This window comes from Anopheles coustani, chromosome 2 (genome assembly GCF_943734705.1).
Source record: "Anopheles coustani chromosome 2, idAnoCousDA_361_x.2, whole genome shotgun sequence".
Lineage (NCBI taxonomy): Eukaryota > Metazoa > Arthropoda > Insecta > Diptera > Culicidae > Anopheles > Anopheles coustani.
The window spans coordinates 68,304,489-68,324,334 of record NC_071289.1 but is presented as its reverse complement, the minus strand read 5'-3'; the positions used below and the strand labels follow the sequence as shown (position 1 = coordinate 68,324,334).

Below are 19,846 nucleotides of genomic sequence, written 5' to 3'. Positions count from 1 at the left end.
TGCACAGAAAATTTTTCCTCAAAATAGAATGTCCTCAACCTAAGCCTGCTCTGGTCCTAGCAGGCCGTTGACCTGTAATCGAAGATGTATGAAGGGAAATTAGAGTAATTAAAAAAACATGGCTTCAAACGCTTGGCCAGCAATTTTTTTATCACTTAAATGTAACTTTTGTTCTCCATACCCATGCGACTCCATTTTTTTCGTCGCATACCCGATCACAGAAAACGAATAGATAAGAGTTTAGCAATCGATAACTGCCTTTTTTTATTTTTCACATAAACACAAAAACAAACATCAAACATAAATTATACGCCTAATTCCGTGTGTCCGTCTCCCATCGGGCAATGTTTTCCTGGTCAGCAAACCGTCGTTCAGTAGTTAAAAGTGTTCCATTTCGGGCTAATAGTGCTTTCCTTTCGCGGGTTGATGGGACGGGACGGGGTGGACGTGCTTCTCTGGGACTTTGTGGTGGGTCTCCGCCAGGGGCCGATGATGATAACCGGCCGTGTGGTGCTCCTTGGGCTGCACCTTGTGATGTACGTGCGACGGTTCCGGATGAGAATACTTCACGGGAGCTTCATGATGATGGGCCACCGGGACGGAAGGCTGCTGCTTTCTGTAGGCGTCGCTGAGCGCTACGGCAAATACAAGGCTGCACAATACAAGCATCTACAGGTAGAAAAATGAAAGTACAGCATGGAAGCACCAGGATAAGCACATGGAAGCCAGACTATATATTTGATTGCAACTAATTACTAAACAAAGAATATTACCATTAAACGAGCCATCTTTCGATTTCCGAGTGTCTTTGCTGATAATTATAGATACACTTCTCTAAACGTCCAACCCTTTCACTGTGCAGATCGATCTTCAAGTAACGAACAAGCTGCTGGCTGTTTTATACGAAGAATAAGTTATCTGAGAGAACTTTTTGCACGTCCTAATGATGGTACACCTGATCGTAGCTCAATCACTCATGCAAATGAACAACTGAAGGACATTTTTTCGAAATGGATAACTTCTTACAGACACCTTGATTACTAATCGTGATTTTATAGCAAAGTAAAATAACATACGAATATATTTTAAATTATGCGAAGATGTATCATTTTCTCTTGTTCTTAAATTTAAAATAAATGTTCGAGAAATTTCAATTTTTATTTTGTTGCATGTCATCAATGCTACAGTTCGAATAATGCCTTTATGCTTTCCGTATATTTTTATATCTAACTTACAAGTCGTCACTTATACCCTTATTAGACGAGGGCTTTTTCTGTCATCTTTGCCCAGTATTTTTCTGCCAAAATTGGCTTTTGACATAAAAATGCTGTCCGCTCGTGTAATAACGCAAAGTTCCACAAAATGAGTTTTGGAGTTAATTGATCATTTTCTTGTTTGAATTTAGCGTATTGTTCAACCTAGAGTAACGAACAAAATCTGTTGCAAACAACAGAGCAAAAAGTAAACAAATCGCCACTTTGACATAAAAATACTAGTCGAAAGAAAATCGGAACCGGTCGTGCCCGTGCCCTTACATCTCAATTTATTCAGCAACACCTTTTCGATTCAAATGGTCAGTGTTTGCAAAGTGTTCGATTCAAAAAGTGTGTGCAGAGTGTTGTAACTCTGCGAGTAAAAAAAAATCACAAAAAGATGCAAAATTGAAAGAAAATGCAGAATTGAACAATGCAAAACTGATACACAGTTTCTAAGGAACAACTCGGATAAGGTGCCTAATTTTGCTTGATATTATGTTTGCTCGATATGGGCTTTAGCCCGTTACACTTCCATTCAACACTTTAATATATAATTCACATGCAATTAGAGCCACTATTTCAAATGTGTTGCTTATAAGAAATCATTAGTCGTTAAAAACTAATCTATTCAAGCGAGCGCGCTCGCGAGAACCGCTTTCTCGGTAATGCAATTTTTAAAAAAATGATAATGTTGCAGTAAATTTTCTGCGATTCTGGTGATTTGTGCGATGAAACTTTAGATTTATTTTACGTCGATAAAATATGCTATACAGCGAGCAAATTGGTAAGTGGTACACCTTGAAAAAGAACACTTGTCTGGCTTTGCAGTCAATTTTAGTGTGCTTAGCATTGATAACACTAATGATCAATGAGCCCGTGGGCCCCCCTTATATCACAAAAGTATAACAAACTCCTTTTTCCAGAAGACCTAGCGCAGTCCGTTCGCTGCGGGCGCGCAGCGGTTTCCAAATCATTTCTTCGGCTAATCTCTTTGTTTCAAGCTGTCCATCATATGTGGTATAATTTACAAAGTAACTTAACATGTAAAAGTATATTAAACCGCATTCAACCTCGACTGCGTGATTAGTTTAAGCCGTTATGTTCTTTTAGGCTTGTTTACCTGTGTTATGTTAACACACTGTGTGCTAAAGATGAAATTTTCCGAATTGTTTCTTGTTTTTTATTTGTTTATTCATTCTATTTATTATTGTTAAGGCTTGGTGGTGTTTCGGAGAATCATTGCGTATTTTTACTTTGACATGTTGCTGATTGCACTCGGTTAAGCGTTTGCTAGTGTGACATTAAGTGGAAACTTCTCACCGAACGCTCTATAAAAAGGCTGCAGAAAGGCAGAGCAAGATTCATCACACTCTCAAAGGTTGTATGTAAAGGTTCTAAGAAGTTGCTTATGCGACATTACGTGTAAACTACTCATCTACTTTTTCTTGCGCATTTCATTGAAACATTGCAATGATCCAAACGGGGTGGTTGAGCATCGAAATATTGCAATGACTGTCATTTTTTGTAGAAGTGTCAAATTTTATTTCATTTCATTGAAAGATTACATCCGTCTATTAGCAGCTATAGCATCTTAATGCTAATCACACAGTCAGAGGTTGAGTTCGACGTTTGGTCTCTATTGTTATTCGTTTTTGAGCCAAAATTGCCTAATTTTGTCTGTATAAAGTCAGTATATAGTGTATAAAACACTGTGCCAACACGCCAATGGCATCAAAATACATCGATTGGTAAATCCTCTGTCATCCTTATTCTGAAAGGAAATGAAAAGTTTAGAACGTACAATTATGAAATCTAATTGTTATTTCCGAAAAACCTGCTTAAGCGTTGCGTTAAGTACAAATCATATGATTGATAAGCTAGACACTTCGTTCGTCATGTTTGAGAACTCTAAGTATGGAGAACTGCAATCACCCTCTCATCGCGAATGAGTAACCACGAAAGATGTCTGTTTGCAGGGTTTAGCCTAGTTGTACCTTAGTTAGTTCGACAAATTATAAGTTCCTGCGACTTAGAATGAGATTTGCCACAGGTATGTTCCCTTGGCATCACATGAAAAAGATAGTTCTCTATCGATACAGCTCTTTGCCTAGTTTCACCGGCCATTTCACGTTAAATGATGATATAAAATTGATACCGCCATACTTTTAGACCCTTAATAACTTGAAATAATGGCTAGTTTGATACGTTGATAACTAGCATCTCACTTTTTTGTCGTCGATTTTGAGTCTTTTTTTTGGTTTATTTAGAATAAAGGGACATACAAATAACTTTTTCGAAATTTTAAGTACTCATTGGTTGGAATAAAAGTTTGTCTACGAAATGCCGTTTAAATGGTTGTCCTAAGTCACGACTTACTCGCTGAGATAACTAGGACTAAAGATGAAATTGGTGACTGTACGGATATTTCAGACTATATAAAAAGGCTGCACCAAGGCAGAGCAAGATGCATCTCTCTCTCAAATGTTGTATGTAAAGGTTATAAGAAGTTGCTAGTGCGACATTACGGGGAAACTACTCACCGAACGCTATATAAAAAGGCTGCACCAAGGTAGATCAAGATTCATTACTCTCTCAGAGGTTGTATGTAAAAGTTCTAAAAAGTTTACGAAACAAATAATCCGTACAAAATGGCGAAATTTTGGGTGAGTAGTACCAGGAGAAACTTTTATGGTGCGGTTGCAATTAAACATTTTATTTTCATTCCATTTCCTAGGGACCTATGCTGCTGGCGATTTTTGTAGTCGTTGCCATTGCAGCTGTTAACGGTGAGTGCGATCTTATTGATAAACCACAGTCCCTTTTAGCTAGGAAACATTTAGGAAAAGTATGTAAAATATACTGTGATTCCTTTCATCAGCGGAACAAGAGCAAGGATCTAAGGGCGGACAGCAGACCAGACAGCAGACTGGACAGCAGACCGGACAGCAGACTGGACAACAAGCCCGACAGCATACCGGACAGCAGGCCGGACAGCAGGCCAGATACCAGGTCAGACACCAGACCGGACAGCAGACCGGACAACAGACCGGACAGCAGACCAGACAGCAGACAGGACAACAGACCGGACAGCAGACCGGACAGCAGACAGGACAGCAGACCGGACAGCAGACTAGATACCAAGCCAGACGCCTGGCTGGCCAGCAGACCGGACAGCAGACCGGACAGCAGACCGGACAGCAGACCGGACAGCAGACCGGACAGCAGACCGGACAGCAGACCGTACAGCAGACCGGCCAGCAGACTGGACAGCAGACCAGATACCAAGCCAGACGCCTGGCTGGCCAGCAGACAGGACAGCAGACTGGACAGCAGACCGGACAGCAGACTGGACAGCAGACCAGATACCAAGCCAGACACCTGGCTGGCCAGCAGACCGGACAGCAGACCGGACAGCAGACCGGACAGCAGACCGGACAGCAGACCGGACAGCAGACTGGACAGCAGACCGTACAGCAGACCGGACAGCAGACCAGACAGCAGACCGGACAGCAGACAGGACAGCAGACCGGACAGCAGACCGGACAGCAGACAGGACAGCAGACCGGACAGCAGACCGGACAGCAGACCGGACAGCAGACCGGACAGCAGACTGGACAGCAGACCAGATACCAAGCCAGACGCCAGGCTGGCCAGCAGACTGGACAGCAGACCGGACAGAAGACCGGACAGCAGACCGGACAGCAGACAGGACAGCAGACCGGACAGCAGATCGTACAGCAGACCGGCCAGCAGACTGGACAGCAGACCAGATACCAAGCCAGACGCCTGGCTGGCCAGCAGACCGGACAGCAGACCGGACAGCAGACCGGACAGCAGACCGGACAGCAGACCGTACAGCAGACCAGACAGCAGACCGGACAGCAGACTGGACAACAGACCGGACACCAGACCGGACAACAGACCGGACAACAGACCGGTCAGCAGACCGGACAGCAGGCCAGATACCTAGTCAGACGCCAGGCCGGACAGCAAACCGGGCAACAGACCGGACAGCAGGCCTAACACGCTGAAGGTCATGGAACGAAAACGCCGAACATGAAAATAAGCATGGTGACAAAAAGGGTTGTCACCGGGGCAGACGCGACAGACGCGGCGAACATCACCATAATAGCCACGAGGAAGGCAGGGACCTCGAACACGCGCACACTGGTGAATATGTAGGCAGCAGCCACACCCACACAACACATTTTATATGTAAATCGAAATTGAACTTGAAATAACAAATCTTTGCAATACGATTGAAGCGTTGTGTATGATGCTAAATAATGCCGATACGTACAAAAGTGGAAGCGCTAACCGTACAATGTTAAAAATGACGACTGTATTAAGGGGTATCTACGACTTGTTTTATCGTATATATTTGTGTATCCGATATACTGCCCATACTCGCATATGAGTCCCATTTGCAAAATCACCATTTTGAGAAAATAACGATTGAACATTTTTACTTTAGAAATTGTTTTGCTGTTATTAGTGATACAAAATACATGATTGGTTGATCACAACTATTGTATTGTAACATAAACATTTCACTGAGAATGACGTTTTATATAAAATAAACGCTTTTGATATTAAAATGGTGAAAATAAACTAGATGGGACACGATATGCGGGTACTTTCGAAGGCGAAAGCAAAAGTACTCGCATATCAGTCCCATCTTATAGCATACTTTGTTTACCTTGCTTGTCAAAACATCGTTGTTAGGGTTTTCATTCCATACGGATATTTGCACTTTAACAGTGTATAATTCGTTAAAAACACTTGAATTACTACTATTTGTTGATTATTTTAATTATTTTACATTACAAAATTGTTGAAGTTTCAATAACTATGACTTTTCTGTATTTTAAGCAAAGAAATCATATATGGGACTGTTATGCGGGTACTTTCAATATGGGACGCAGTCAATTGGGTATTTTTTTCACATTAGCATGCACTAAATGGCCACTTTGAGATTTTTTTTGGAAAATATATTGAAAATGAACATTAGTCATGGGTCTAACTCAAAAGTGATGAAAAGTCAAATGGGACTGATATGCGAGTATGGGCAGTATATCCTTTGCTTCATTCACTCTGATGCTTCTTTCCTACGTTGATTTTTTACTTGCTAAATCAATCCAGATCCTGGCATACGCTGATGATATTGATATGATATGATATGATATGGTAGAAGACTCTCCTATGTAGCAGAAGCATACCAAAGGATCGAGCAAGTAAACCAAGATGATGGTGGCACCTTCAGTGGCCCTGCCAACAATTGCTCCCCTGCAAAAAACGCACATTTGAAGTCGTCCAAAATTTCACCCCTATTTCTATCACCTAAAGGTCAGCACCGACAACAACATTAGAGATGAAATTCGCGCTAAGGTGCTGGCAGCCAACCGGTCATATTACAGTCCAAGAAACCTCTTCCACTCACGATACCTAGCAATACAGTCGTAGCTCGGACTATACCGGACATAAATAGTACCAGTGCTACGCCATACGACATACGCCTCCGAGACGTGGACTCTGTCCAAATATGACGAAACCTTCTTAGATGCTCAGGAGGATTTAGAGGTGTGGTAGACCTAAATTGAGGTGGAAGAATGGCGTAGACGAAGCCGCCAGTAAAGCCGGGATACGGAATTGGACTAGTGTGACAAGCGACCGTGAGCGGTTTCGGATGGAGCTTCGTCAAATCCGATCAGCGGTTGTAGCTGCCACATAAGTACTTTAATATAGCCTAAGGGTCATACCGGAGTCAGGATCATATAGGATTCTGATATACATTATCCGTACATTGCTCGTTCATCTATAAAATGCATAAAGCAAACCATATTACATTCTTTATCGGCATCATATGCAACAAAGAATATACATTGCTCGTACATTGTCTATGCATGTAGACGATTCTGATTCGAAATGTACTTATTTGTGACTAAATACATATAAGTATCTACGACTTCATGTTGTGTGAAATTCATACAAAACATTCATAGACACGAATTAGGACTCGGAAAGTCCTAGAAAAACAACCATCGCACAAAGAAGTTCTACTTCAATTGTCTCGGTTGGGATTCGAACCCACGCCGTCGAGGTGGTGGGCTCCGGTGCAAATGGGTCGATATTCTAACCGGCGCTACCGCTCGGCTGTCATTACAAACATTAGTTGGAAGAAGTTGATAACGAGAGAAGTTAACTTTAGCGAAAGAAACACCAACGCGCTTAACACGTTGAGTACCAAGCGTTTTTAGCACACTTTTTTAGTACAATCTTTTTTATCAAATTTTGCTTGTTACATTGGTTAAACCGACTGTTTTCGAAGGCTAAGCTAAGACTTAGCCTCCCAAATAACTTAGTTTTAATACTACCATAGTTTTTATGTTGCATTTTCATTTATTTATGGGTAAAAAACTTTTTAGAACTAGAACCTGCTGCTGTCACCCACTTTTGGGTGACGTGGTACTCAACGTGTTAATACAGTTGTTACGCATGCGCATGCAGAATTTAGTCAAGTAAAATGTAATGATGCATAAATCTTATCAATTCGAAATGAAACAACAGTCATTTCATATTTCCTATCCAAAGTTGACGAACATTTTTTGTCAAGTAAAATGCTTACTTGAAAGCCGTTACATATGAGCAATCTACATTAACCTACAAACGAGCAAGAACCGCTTCCTCGATAGTGCGATTTCCAAACAATTTTCAAAAACAATGACTGTACATAAAATGTTAGCAAAAAACAATCCAAACCATTCCGGTTCGAGGCTGATTTTTCTTTGTCATGCTAAAACCGGCTACATATTACGCAAAAACGCAATCGGTTGGCTTTTTCTTAGTCACTGAGTAGGATCGGCAGGTTAGCGCTTATCAGGCGTAGGATGGTCTCATTGGGGCTATGTTGTGAATTGTTGTTAATGTGTTCGGTCCACTAGACGTTTTGCGATGATAAACCTTTGACCCGGCCCCCTACATTGGTTTTATTTATGCTAGGCCACAGCTTCAATCCCAGCTGGTTGTTGTAGTTGATTTTGTGATACTGTTGATTTGTGTGATGAAACTGTAGATTTATTTACCGTCGTTAAAATATGATATTATAGAAAATGGGAAGACCACAGGTGGCGAATAGCTGCTTAAAAAGTGCACCTTATCACTTGTTCACTGTTATTCCCAACGCTGTAATTGTTTACTAGCGGAAAGTTACTTAAACTTATCAGTATAATAAAATTTAACTAGTACCATATCAGGATCCATGTTAAATGTTAGTTTAGTATTTTTAAAAAGTTTTTATGCATTCACCTTCCCGGATGTCGCAAAATATGAATCGGACAGAGATAAACGATAGGAGATCAATAATGAAAGAGTGTGCTAGCCATACCCACATTTTTCGCTCCCAGATTATGACTGTGCGTTGGCGATCCCGTTCTGGCACACTTGAACAGATAACGTGCTGGTCTCCTTCAGCAACTCCCCCGGGAGAGCGCTATTTGACATTGAGAGATCGCATGTTGTGTTCTCTCGCAGCAGTGCTGTAGAACGAGAGCACTTCTTCAGTGCTCATAGCAAACGTTAAAACAGAATGCAGTCTTACTCTTACTCCTTGATAATTGGTACTCGGACATCCTGATCCTGTTCACAGCAAAGCAAAACGAGTTGCGCCAGATCCTGCAGTAACAGGCAGTGAATTTCTACTCCTTCCTTAAGTTTGATAATGAATTATAACACTCCGACTCAACTAACTTAATGACAATTTTCATATAAAAGAATAAATCCTGTTTTCGCTGTTCAAGTAATACGTAAAAGTATAAAATAAATTAAATGAAAAAATAAATTTTCAAAATAAAAGTTTTTCCGTAAACGTACTAAAAAATAAAAAAATAATGTATGTTAAATGAGATATGTATTTATGTATCAGTTTTTCGTTTTTGTCGTTGTTCGCATAGCATCGTAGATGGCGATCGAACTGAGAGCAATCTCGATGTTATGCGAATAACGATAAAGACGAAAAACTGATACATAAATACATATCTCATTTACCATACATTATTTTTTTATTTTTTAGTACGTTTACGGAAAAACTTTTATTTTGAAAATTTATTTTTTCATTTAATTTATTTTTATTTTGTCCCCGAGGACAAGGACGTTTGGACGAACTTGTTTGCCTGTGCTCTGTTGTCGATGTGCTAGAGATGGGATTTTCAAGACCGGTTGTTTTCTTGTTTTTTTTTCACCCGATCTATTTGTTATTGTTTTGACTTGGTGGTGTTTCCGCAACAGAGAACCACTGGGGATTTTTACTTCGATGTGTTGCTGATTGCACTCGGATAAGCGTTTGCTTGTATGGCATTCCGTAGAAACTACTCTCCGAACGCTATATAAAAAGGCTGCACCGCGCAAGAGCAAGATTCATCACTCTCTCAGAGGTTGTATGTAAAGGTTCTAAGAAGTTTACGAAACAAATTATCACTACAAAATGGCGAAATTTTGGGTGAGTAATACCAGGAGAAACTTTCATTGTGCGGTTGCAATTAAACGTTCCATTTTCCTTTTTTTCCTAGGGACCCATGCTGCTGGCGATTTTCGTAGTCGTTGCCATAGCAGCTGTTCACGGTGAGTGCAAACCCATTGAAAACCCAAAGTGACTTTTAGCAAGGAAATAGTTAGGAAAAGTATGTAAAATGCACTATAATTCCTTTCATCAGCGCACCATGAGGAAGGACACGAGGGCGGACACGAGGCCGGACAACAGACCGGACAGCAGACCGGACAGGAATCCGGACACGGGGCCGGACACGGGGCCGGACACGGAGCCGGACACGGGCATAAGCATGGCGACGGAAAGGGTTGTCACGGAGGCAAACATGGCAAGGGCGGCGAACATCATCATCATAGCCACGAGGGGGGCGGAGAGGGCCACAACCACGAACACACGCACACCGGTGAACATGGAGGCAGCAGTCATCATGGACACGAGTCGGGACACGGAAAGGCTTAGAAGCATAAGCATGGTACAGAGAAGTTCTACTTCAATTGAAAGAACATTTTAAATGTGATGGTGAAATTGCTTTAACAAAAGGTCTAATAAAGAACGCATTCTTTATAAGGAACTTAACCTACGGAAAAACATTAGTTGGAAGAAGTTGATAACGAGAGAAGTTAACTGTAGCGAAAGAAACACCAACGCGATTAGTACATTTGTAACGCATGCGCTTATAGTTGACGGGCCTTTACCAAGTAAAATATAATGATGAATAAATCTTATCAATTCGAAATGAAACAACGTTAATTTCAAAATGTAATTTTTTACATGAAAGCAGACAGTGTTCAAATCAAACATTTATGACGAAACTAACTCGATCAGTCTCATCAATTATATACCATAAGACACATTTTCCCGTCCTTCCTCTTTGGCGTAGCGACCGTCTTTGGGGACGGCCTCGGTTGGGATTCAAATCCACACTCGCGGATCGATTTTCTAAGCAACACAACCGCTATAAGAAGAAAAGTATAACAGTAAACATTCAATTTGAATTTCTGGGTTTTTCTGGTTTGACGGTTTTTGGGCCTCATGGATGAATCCTTTTTTGTGGGGATTCCCAATCGACGAATGTTACATAACATTTGCAAACAATATTTATTAAAAATGAGGTGGGCATAATGAATGGAAAGGCGACAAACAAATCACCGCCAATTTTGCATCATTACTTTCAAACATTTTTGTTTCCAAATAACATAAATAGCTTCCTAATCATCCCCTGTTGACCGTTGCCGCTCGTGTGTCGATAAGATTTTTGTAAGTTTACGAATCGGGCGAACGGTTTGTTCGGCGTTGATGTTGATTTGTTTGTGATTTCTTTTGCCTTTTTTTTGTTTTGTTTTCAACCGCTTGTTTAATTATTCTCCACCGCCCGGAGAATCTTGCTTACGTCGTAATAGGGCCCCGGTTCGATGGAGTAGGTAGCCGGTGGAGAATACCCAATGCCCGTTGCCCTTCGTGCGCCGGTAACCGCCCGAACCGGACGCTGATACGCTTAATCTCGATGCGTCCACGATGATGAACTGGCTGATCTTCCGAGTTTCCACCGTCTTGCGAGTTTTGTTTTATTTTTTTTTTTTTGGCTTGTATGCCTGCCTGCTTGTTCCTTCAAGAACAAACCGTCCGGGTGAGGCAGTTGCCGAAAGTTGATGTCGGAAGCGACCGCTCATCCCACGGCGCGATGACTATATAAGAAGGCGAGGTTCTCCGAAGGGTCGTTAGTTGCAAACAGAAACTTCTCGTTCGAACATCTCGTAATATTTTTCGGTGGAAAACAGTGATTCTACAATGGCAAAGTTTGTGGTACGTGTACGAAGCAAGAATGCGTTTCGTCTAGACGGAAGCTCGAGTCGAGCGTGGAGAATATTTCGCGGCGCTCAAGTCCCCATTTTTAACGAACGGCTCTTTTCTGGTTCTCGCTTTCAGGTGTCCATCTTTCTGCTAGTTGCCGTCGTCGTGATGGTTAGCGCACAAGGTAAAACGCGTGTGTAGTTTGTTAAGTGAATCTGTTGCACAAAAAAATTAGCTTGGATATTTGTTTAAAAATGTTAATCTGAGAATAAATGTTTCACGTAGTTGCAAACTTATGCTTCCGTGTGAAAAACATGTTCATCGTAAAAGCGATGCTGTAAAGTTTGTTAGTGAAGATCCATATTAATCAATGTAAGAATCTACCCTCAATTCCAGGTCTGGGAGGCCAGCACGGAGGTGGCGGTCACGGAGGCTTCGGAGGAGGCCACGGTGGACAGCACGGAGTGCAGGGACATGGTGGACAGCATGGATTCGATGGACACGGTGGACACGGACAGGGTGGACACGGCCAGAGCGGACACGGCCAGGGCTTCGGTGGAAACGTTGGACACGGTGGCGGCCATGGAGGCCACGGACCCGTCGGACACGGTCAGGGTCATGGTCAAGGTCATGGGTACAAGAAGCACGGCTACTAAGGCAATACCATCTAAGTCTGTTGGAAAATAAATGTGATTTTTGGTTACGTAATAATCTGACGGCATTTTGCTTTTTTGTTGACCGATCGGTGTAAATATCCGAATGTTAAATAAACCATTTACACCATAAACAAAGCCCGGCCGGCATCGTGACGTCATGTTTGTTGCTTGTGCCGCTGAAAACCCGTTTGGTGGCGACGCTTAAATGAGCTTGATGCAATAAAAATAAGCCTGCTTATGGTTGGTATTTCCCGTTTGGTTTCATATAAAAATGGTTCTCGGATAAGAGACGACAACGAAAAAAAAAAGGAAAATAATACTAACACCCTATAAAGCAAGCTGTTTGCCGGATGCTGCAACAGGTTTAATTTTGTCAAATACCTCAGCGATCACCTGCCGTCTCAGCTTCCCCCGGCAAAGGGGATGATAGTGTGTAATTTGTTTACAAACATTCCGCTAGTGTGCTAGATGTTGTCGCGCCAAGATGAGCCAAACTTGTTTGACATGCGCTTGACTCTTCCTATTTTATCGTCCTTGTCTGTTTTTTCTTCTTCTCCACAGTGCTGGACAATTATTTACAACACCTATGATGAAAAGAGAGAACTTATATTAAATAGTATCAGATTAGTGGTACGTAATTGAGATAGTTTTCAATTTTTTTCAGGAATTGTATGCTCTTTGTTACATACAAAAATTAAACTAATGTAATGCCAGCCGTTTTGTCATAAACATTAAAATGTTATGTACTTGGTTTGATTTGTAAGCCAAATAGGACAAGAACCAGCCATGGTAAGTTCGCATGAGTTCACATTTTTGACGTTGCGAATGTGGTAAGCCTGAGAGTGGTGCTTGCCTCTGATGTTGTCGTAAAATTGCCCTGCGTGGAGACATTTCATGTTGAAAATAAGAGCATGGAAACAACAACCACTTCAATACACACACAATCTGCAAAGAAGACTTGAAAATGTGTGGCCGGTCTGGGGATTTTGCCTAATTACCGGGTCAGTAACGCCAGAAAATACGCAACGAAGGATAATAGTGAATGATAAAAGTCAAACAAAAAGAGGATATGCGATGTAACGCACTTCGCTAGTAAGAAAGAAATAGCTAACTCCGGTGTGTATTAATCCCTGTGAGCCAGGAAGAGGACAGTAAACGAATGAAACCGGTTAAACGGGTTTCTTTTTCGGGCCTTTCCTCGTCTGATTTAGGAACGAAACCGCTAAAATTATACCTTTTTTCTTGTTTTCAGTAATTTACTTTTACGAACAACTGGACCAAAAGAGAAGATCAAAAGAATCCCTTCAGGGAAGAGGGAGTTCTAATCTAGACGGTTTGTAAAAAGGTTTTGTTTTAGGTAGATCTCGTGTTTAACGCTTTGGAGTTTGATTGCATGGTATGATTGAATTGTTTAAAAATGTATAAACGAAAAATAGAGTATTATCTCATTCGTCCGAAAAAACGAATATGCTCGAGCACAATATTCAGACAGTAAGGTCTTTTAGAGGGTCAACATGATCAACTTTGAATCAATCTACAATTTTAAAATGGTTGTGTTTTTTTTTGTTGGTTTGCTTTCTGATAGCGCCCATGCTTATGTTCGTTCTGCTGATGAGAGCAGTGTGTTTGATTTTGCACAAAAATCTAAAAAAAGAAACAGTTTCGCTTTTATGAAGTTTTTTTTATAGGCCTTGTATGCAAATTTTCCAATGACAACTTTTATCGATCGATCCGTTGATGCATTTCATACGGCTTGTTCGATATAAAAATGGGAAGCTTGTGCAGAATTTCTTCAAACGATAATCGGATCGCAAGCTGTAACATACACAACATACACAATCGCCACCATGAAGATCACTATGGTAAGTTTGCTGTGTGGTATGACAATTATTAAAGTGTAGCATAGTGTAAACGGTGTAAACTAGTGTAAACTAGTAACAATGGCGATACTCTTTTGCAGTTCGTTGCAGTGTTAGCTCTCCTGGTCATAGTCGTTCATGCGGATCCAGAAGTAGAGTCCGAAGAAAATGTAGAGTCCCTTGAAGATCATGAATTTTCCGGAGATGATGCAGATGAAGATGATACCGCTACTGTAGAGCCTGGAACCGATCCCATTCAAATAATGATCCACGTTGACCATCACAAGCCAGACCTTGGAGCCGATGTACTGAAACCAGGTGCTGATGAGAAAGTCACGAACTAGAACTAGATTAATGGAATAAACTTAACTGCTTGTGAATATTCTTAAACTTTGTTTAGCTGTAGGTATTACACAGACAAGGCAAAGCTTTCAGTTGTGAAATTTTCGAAAGAACATATCCATAGACGAGGAATAATTACTTTTTTGTTATACGTGCTGACACGGTGCCCAGATCATTCAACAGTATTAAAGGTAACAAGTATGTTGAGCTCTTTTGTGCCTCATGCAAGGCAGGTTGCTGCTAAACACCTTTGAGCATCAAATGTTCTATCGCATTATATTGATGTCATCATCCGCCTAGATTGTTTTGTTGCCTTTATCTTTTTTATATGTATACCATGTTGGTGGTATGATCATGCGGGTTAAAAATGGTTATCCTTCGATAACGATATCAGTAGTTGATATGAGAATTTTGATATTGTTGCAAAAAATGTAAATGTAGAGATGTGACTGATTTGTGCAAAAAACCGGTAGACGTTAACTCAGATCAAATCATGCAAATAAGCTATTTTAAAAATTAAAAATGATAATTCAACGGCTTGAAGTTGATACTGTTGCATACAAAAAGGCGCAAATATGAGCATCAGATATTGACACTACAGCTTGTTAATAACTGATCGTACAATCACACATTCAATTCATGCCCTCAAAAAAGGGAGAAAACGTAACATTTTGAATAATTTCCCTTAAAGGAAGAGGAGTTCTAGTCTAGACGGTTAGTAAAAAGGTTTTGTTTTTTTTTATCATATGAGAAGCAAACTCTCGTGCTTAAGGCTTTGAAGTTGGATTGCATGGTTTGGTTTAATTGTTTAAAAATATAAACGAAAAATAGAGTATTATCTCAATCATCCGAAAAAAATGAATATGCTCGAGCACAATACTCAGACAATGATGTCTTTTAAAGGGTCAACATGATCAAATTTGAATCAATCTACAATTGTAAAATGGTTGTGTTTTTTTGTTGGATTGCTTTCTGATAGCCCACATTCCTATGTCAGTTCTGCTGAAGAGAGCAGTGTGTTTTTTATAGGCCTTGTATGCAAATTTTCCAATGACAACTTTTATCGATCGATCCACTAATACATTTCATAAGGTTCGTTTGATATAAAAATGGGAAGCTTGTGCAGAATTTCCTCAGACGATAATCGGATCGCAAGCTGTTCAGTAACAGACACAATCGCCAGAATGAAGATCACTATGGTAAGTTGTTGTGATGTCTAATAATTATTGAACTGTAGCATAGTGTTAACGGTTTGTTGGCTAACTAAAATCAAATGGCAAACTAGTAACAATAGTGATACTCTTTTGCAGTTCGTTGCAGTGTTCAGCCTCTTGGTCATAGTCGTTCATGCGGACTCAGAGCCTGGAACCCATCCCATTCAGCCATTGATCCACAATGGCCGTCAGAAGCCACAGCTTGGAGACGATGAACTGAAACCAAGTGCAACCGATCCCATTACGCCATTGATCCACCATGGGCATCAGAAGCAACAGCTTGGAGACGATATACTGAAACCAAGTGCAACCGATCCCATTACGCCATTGATCCACCATGGCCATTAGAAGCCACAGTTTGAAGACGATGAACTGAAACCAAGTGCTGATGTGAAAGTCCCCAACTTGAACTAGAGTTATGGAATAAACTTAACTGCTTGTGAATATCATTAAACTTTGTTTAACTGTAGGTATTACACAGACAAGGCAAAGCTTTCAGTTGTGAAATTTTCGAAAGAACATATCCATAGACGAGGAATAATTACTTTTTTGTTATACGTGCTGACACGGTGCCCAGATCATTCAACAGTATTAAAGGTAACAAGTATGTTGAGCTCTTTTGTGCCTCATGCAAGGCAGGTTGCTGCTAAACACCTTTGAGCATCAAATGTTCTATCGCATTATATTGATGTCATCATCCGCCTAGATTGTTTTGTTGCCTTTATCTTTTTTATATGTATACCATGTTGGTGGTATGATCATGCGGGTTAAAAATGGTTATCCTTCGATAACGATATCAGTAGTTGATATGAGAATTTTGATATTGTTGCAAAAAATGTAAATGTAGAGATGTGACTGATTTGTGCAAAAAACCGGTTGACGTTAACTCAGATCGAATAATGCAAATAAGCTATTTTAAAAATTCAAAATGATGAGCCAACGGCTTGAGTTGATACTGTTGCATACAAAAAGGCACAAATATGAGCGTCAGATGTTGAAACTACAGCTTGTTAACAGCTGATCGTACACCTACATACTTAATTCATGCCCTCAAAAAGAGAAGAAAACAAGAAATTTTAGAAGATTTCTTTCATGATCATTCAGTTAACACTGATATTAATTAATCTGCTGAGTTAAACATTTATTTTTCCGATTACAAAAATGGTAAAAACAGACCAATGACGGGCACTTTTGTGTATTAGATCGGCACGATTAAGTCCACCGGCGACGGTTTACCAGGCATTCCAACGGCTCGCAGTGGCGGCGCCAGCTGGCCATTGGGCGGCAGCACCACGTCCGGCCCAGCTGTTCCATCCAGCACCGGCTCCGGCAGCTCCCCAACGGTTCCACGGGTCCGTTCCGGCAGCCCAACGGTTAGCGGGGTCGTAACCTGGAAGAATAATTTCGATACACAAAACAAAACCCCCATTTATATGTCACAATCATATGAACCTGGTCGGGCAGTGGTCATGTCATTACGGTTGTTGTAACCACGGTTCCAGGCGGACGGGTGGTTCCAGGCGCCCTGATGGTTCCAGGCGTTCGGATGGTTCCAGGTAGCGGGATCCCGGTTCCAGGTGTTCTGCGCGTTCCACGCGTTCGGGTTGTTCCAGGCTGACTCGGCCTGATCCAGGCCATCGGTACGGCCTCCACTGCCCGCCTGCTGGCCAGACTTGTTGTCAGCCGGAGCGGCACAAACGGCAGCAACTAGGGCGGCACTGATGAGCACAAACTTCATCATCTTGCTAGGTAGAGTTGGAATTGGTTGCAGACTGCAAACACTGAGAATTGAGAGCTAGAACACGGTACTGATGAACTGCTTGTTCAACACTGGATGAAAGTTAAGCTAATTGGTAAGCTTTATATAGGGACAACGTTTTCCTTCGCCTAGTAGTACACCTAGCTCGGTGTTTGGCCGACGTGGTGGTCGCCTAGGAAGGGATGCACTTTGGTAGCACCCGTTACTAACCCCCATCTGCGTGACGTCTCCGCAGGCTATTGGATGAGTGAAATATTCATTGCCGCGTAGAAGGAGGAGAACTTTATTCTAATCGACCCGCCCGGTCCAATCGTACCCAGCGCCGGACCACCGGCATGAGATTAAACGAGCATCGCCGGAAAAGGTTAAAGTGAACCGAATGCGTCGAATCGACCCCCTTTTCCAGGAGAGACGCCCGGCGAAAGACCAACGCCATTGCCACGGCCGGGGACGGTAGTAGCTTACAACGCTCAATGTTAATTGTGAAGATAATTTAAACTAATGCTGTGCTTTATTTACATTATGGCAGTGCGGTACTCTAGCTTTGGGATGACTTTTCACGCTCTTCGCCGCACCGGAGCATCCAGCGCCCAGGTGATGATCGTGGTCCATTTATCATCCGATCCGTGGCATGGGCATGGATTCGATTAATAGCTCGCCAAATAATTAGTCGCACATTACTGGCGAACCGTTTACTCGACGGTAGGGTATCGATTATGCTGTCCCTTCCGGAGATTCCTATTATTTGCCCGTGGATTGAGGATCATCAGGTACATGCTTCAGTGTAGGGGAAGACACTTGCCTGACAGCGAAGATGATTGATGATCGATCTTAACCTCGGCGGTTCTGGTTGTGGTGTAATTATTTGGCGAGAAATCCAACCGGTCACTGGCAAACGTAATTGAAATGAATGAAGACATTACCTTATTACTAACAATTCATTTTTCATATGAATAATTGGCAATTTTTCATGATTTATAACAAGGTTCAGTGAGATCGCTCATGAAGAAAGAATTAAATATCGTTAACTGAATACCAATGTATTCAGAATAAATTCTAATATTCTTTACGTAAAAAGGTAAACAAATTTAATGTAGAACAAATTGATTCATAGTATTAGTTCGCTTCAAATGTTAACGATCGTAAAATGAGGAAGCATAACAAAATGCCAGGCAGGACACAAGTCCACCAACAAGATGGGCCTCATTTGCGCCATATTGCTTGATCAATGGCATCTTTCATTTTCGACCTATCGGCCATCGCAAGGGAACGACTTTGCACGCGTGTGTTCCGCCAATACATGATCGCCAGTAAATGTAGTACGATTCACTTGGAGGGCCCAGTGCTCTTTGGCAAAACCGAGAGGTACACTTTAAGTAAATGAAAAATGTGATACGTAATTGCTGTGTAGGTCGCGAGATTAGGCCGTGGGAGTCAACAAAACGCACCCGGTAAGCAGCGCCATGCAGTTCAACAAATAATAATCGTTTGATTAGCATAAGCGATGAGCACAGCGGGTCAATAAAAACTAACACCAAACAAAATATGAGCCATCTTTGGCATTTTCACTAATCGTCGCCACAACCGCTAGTATGGAGTTGGTGGTAATTAATGAGCATCCAGAGTGGAGTGTTGATAAAGCTCGCATGACAATTGCAAGGATGAGTCGTGCCCTTTTTAGAATAGGAACAGGTACATTTTATCTCTTAGTATCCAAAGGATTCGGATATAAAAATTGAATTTGCATATTTTCAGATATCCTGTTGATGGATTGGATCTTGTCGTAACGTACGTAATTTTGTTGCCGGATCTGTTCTTTGAAATGTGTTTTAAATGTAAATGTTAACATTGGTTTATTAAACTTGTAGTGTACATAACAATATCGCAATAAGTAAGCTAAGTAAAATATTATAAATCAAGCAAGCTGTACATCTTCTCTTCTTCTCTTCTCTTCTCTTCTCTTCTCTATATCTATAAAAATGAATGTTTGTATGTTCGTGATGCTAAAACTCAAAATCGACTGAGCCAATCTTGACGATGTAATCGGATTATTTTTTCGTTTTTATTCATGGAAGGTTTAAAAAAAAGACAACTTTAATATTGTCTAAGGAAAAGTCGGAAAATGGAAAGATTTGTGAAAGTTGCATTTTCCATACAATCAAATCAAATATACGAAGTATAATTTAAACTAAGAAACCGCTTGGCCAATCTTAAAGAAGTTCTGGGATTTTTTCCTTCTTACCCATACCGATTAAAATTGTGACAAACCATGAGTACGAATTCACGGATCATTGAATAATTTCATCTCGGTTAATCAACAAGCGATCGCCTAGATCACGTATATTTGGTTCTAATAGGCGTTGAATGTATTTTGTTGAGTAGCAGAAAAAGCTTTCTTGCTAAACACATATGCATTTTGAGTATTTA

At 41.2% G+C, this 19,846-nt stretch overlaps 4 protein-coding genes across 6 annotated transcripts; 2 read left to right on the top strand and 2 right to left on the bottom strand.

Annotated features, from left to right (window-relative positions):
• Window positions 1-233: 233 nt before the first annotated feature.
• Window positions 234-933, bottom strand: LOC131263747 (histidine-rich glycoprotein-like). Its single transcript, XM_058266004.1, has 2 exons — window positions 774-933; window positions 234-669 (listed from the first exon to the last, which is right to left on the bottom strand). The coding sequence occupies exons 1-2, from the start codon at window positions 786-788 to the stop codon at window positions 400-402; spliced, it is 285 nt and encodes a 94-aa protein (XP_058121987.1). The 5' UTR covers window positions 789-933; the 3' UTR covers window positions 234-399.
• A 2,927-nt stretch (window positions 934-3,860) lies between these two features.
• Window positions 3,861-10,374, top strand: LOC131263932 (tenecin-3-like). Of its 2 annotated transcripts, none has more exons than XM_058266219.1 (3): window positions 3,861-3,919; window positions 3,991-4,042; window positions 9,965-10,374. In XM_058266219.1, the coding sequence occupies exons 1-3, from the start codon at window positions 3,905-3,907 to the stop codon at window positions 10,255-10,257; spliced, it is 360 nt and encodes a 119-aa protein (XP_058122202.1). In that variant the 5' UTR covers window positions 3,861-3,904; the 3' UTR covers window positions 10,258-10,374. The 2 variants fall into 2 exon arrangements, with proteins under 2 accessions (XP_058122202.1, XP_058122201.1); XM_058266218.1 differs by lacking the exons at window positions 3,861-3,919; window positions 3,991-4,042 and adding exons at window positions 9,685-9,750; window positions 9,821-9,872.
• Window positions 10,375-11,525: 1,151 nt separating this feature from the next.
• On the top strand, window positions 11,526-12,305 carry LOC131265601 (uncharacterized). Its single transcript, XM_058267886.1, has 3 exons — window positions 11,526-11,601; window positions 11,725-11,773; window positions 11,986-12,305. The coding sequence occupies exons 1-3, from the start codon at window positions 11,587-11,589 to the stop codon at window positions 12,243-12,245; spliced, it is 324 nt and encodes a 107-aa protein (XP_058123869.1). The 5' UTR covers window positions 11,526-11,586; the 3' UTR covers window positions 12,246-12,305.
• Window positions 12,306-16,786: 4,481 nt separating this feature from the next.
• LOC131265534 (bifunctional endo-1,4-beta-xylanase XylA-like) lies at window positions 16,787-17,425 on the bottom strand. Of its 2 annotated transcripts, none has more exons than XM_058267815.1 (2): window positions 17,113-17,425; window positions 16,787-17,050 (listed from the first exon to the last, which is right to left on the bottom strand). In XM_058267815.1, exons 1-2 carry the CDS (start codon window positions 17,399-17,401, stop codon window positions 16,893-16,895), a joined length of 447 nt encoding a protein of 148 aa, XP_058123798.1. In that variant the 5' UTR covers window positions 17,402-17,425; the 3' UTR covers window positions 16,787-16,892. The 2 variants fall into 2 exon arrangements, with proteins under 2 accessions (XP_058123798.1, XP_058123799.1); XM_058267816.1 differs by having other exon boundaries at window positions 17,140-17,425.
• Window positions 17,426-19,846: the final 2,421 nt, after the last annotated feature.

Coding starts and splice junctions, on each gene's coding strand:
- LOC131263932 (XM_058266219.1), top strand. Junction 4,043..9,964: donor TGCCATTGCAGCTGTTAACG/GTGAGTGCGATC, acceptor TCCTTTCATCAG/CGCACCATGAGGAAGGACAC.
- LOC131265601 (XM_058267886.1), top strand. Junction 11,774..11,985: donor CGTGATGGTTAGCGCACAAG/GTAAAACGCGTG, acceptor CCTCAATTCCAG/GTCTGGGAGGCCAGCACGGA.
- LOC131265534 (XM_058267815.1), bottom strand. CDS start 17,401: ATGATGAAGTTTGTGCTCATCAGTGCCGCCCTAGTTGCTGCCGTTTGT. Junction 17,051..17,112: donor CATGACCACTGCCCGACCAG/GTTCATATGATT, acceptor TTATTCTTCCAG/GTTACGACCCCGCTAACCGT.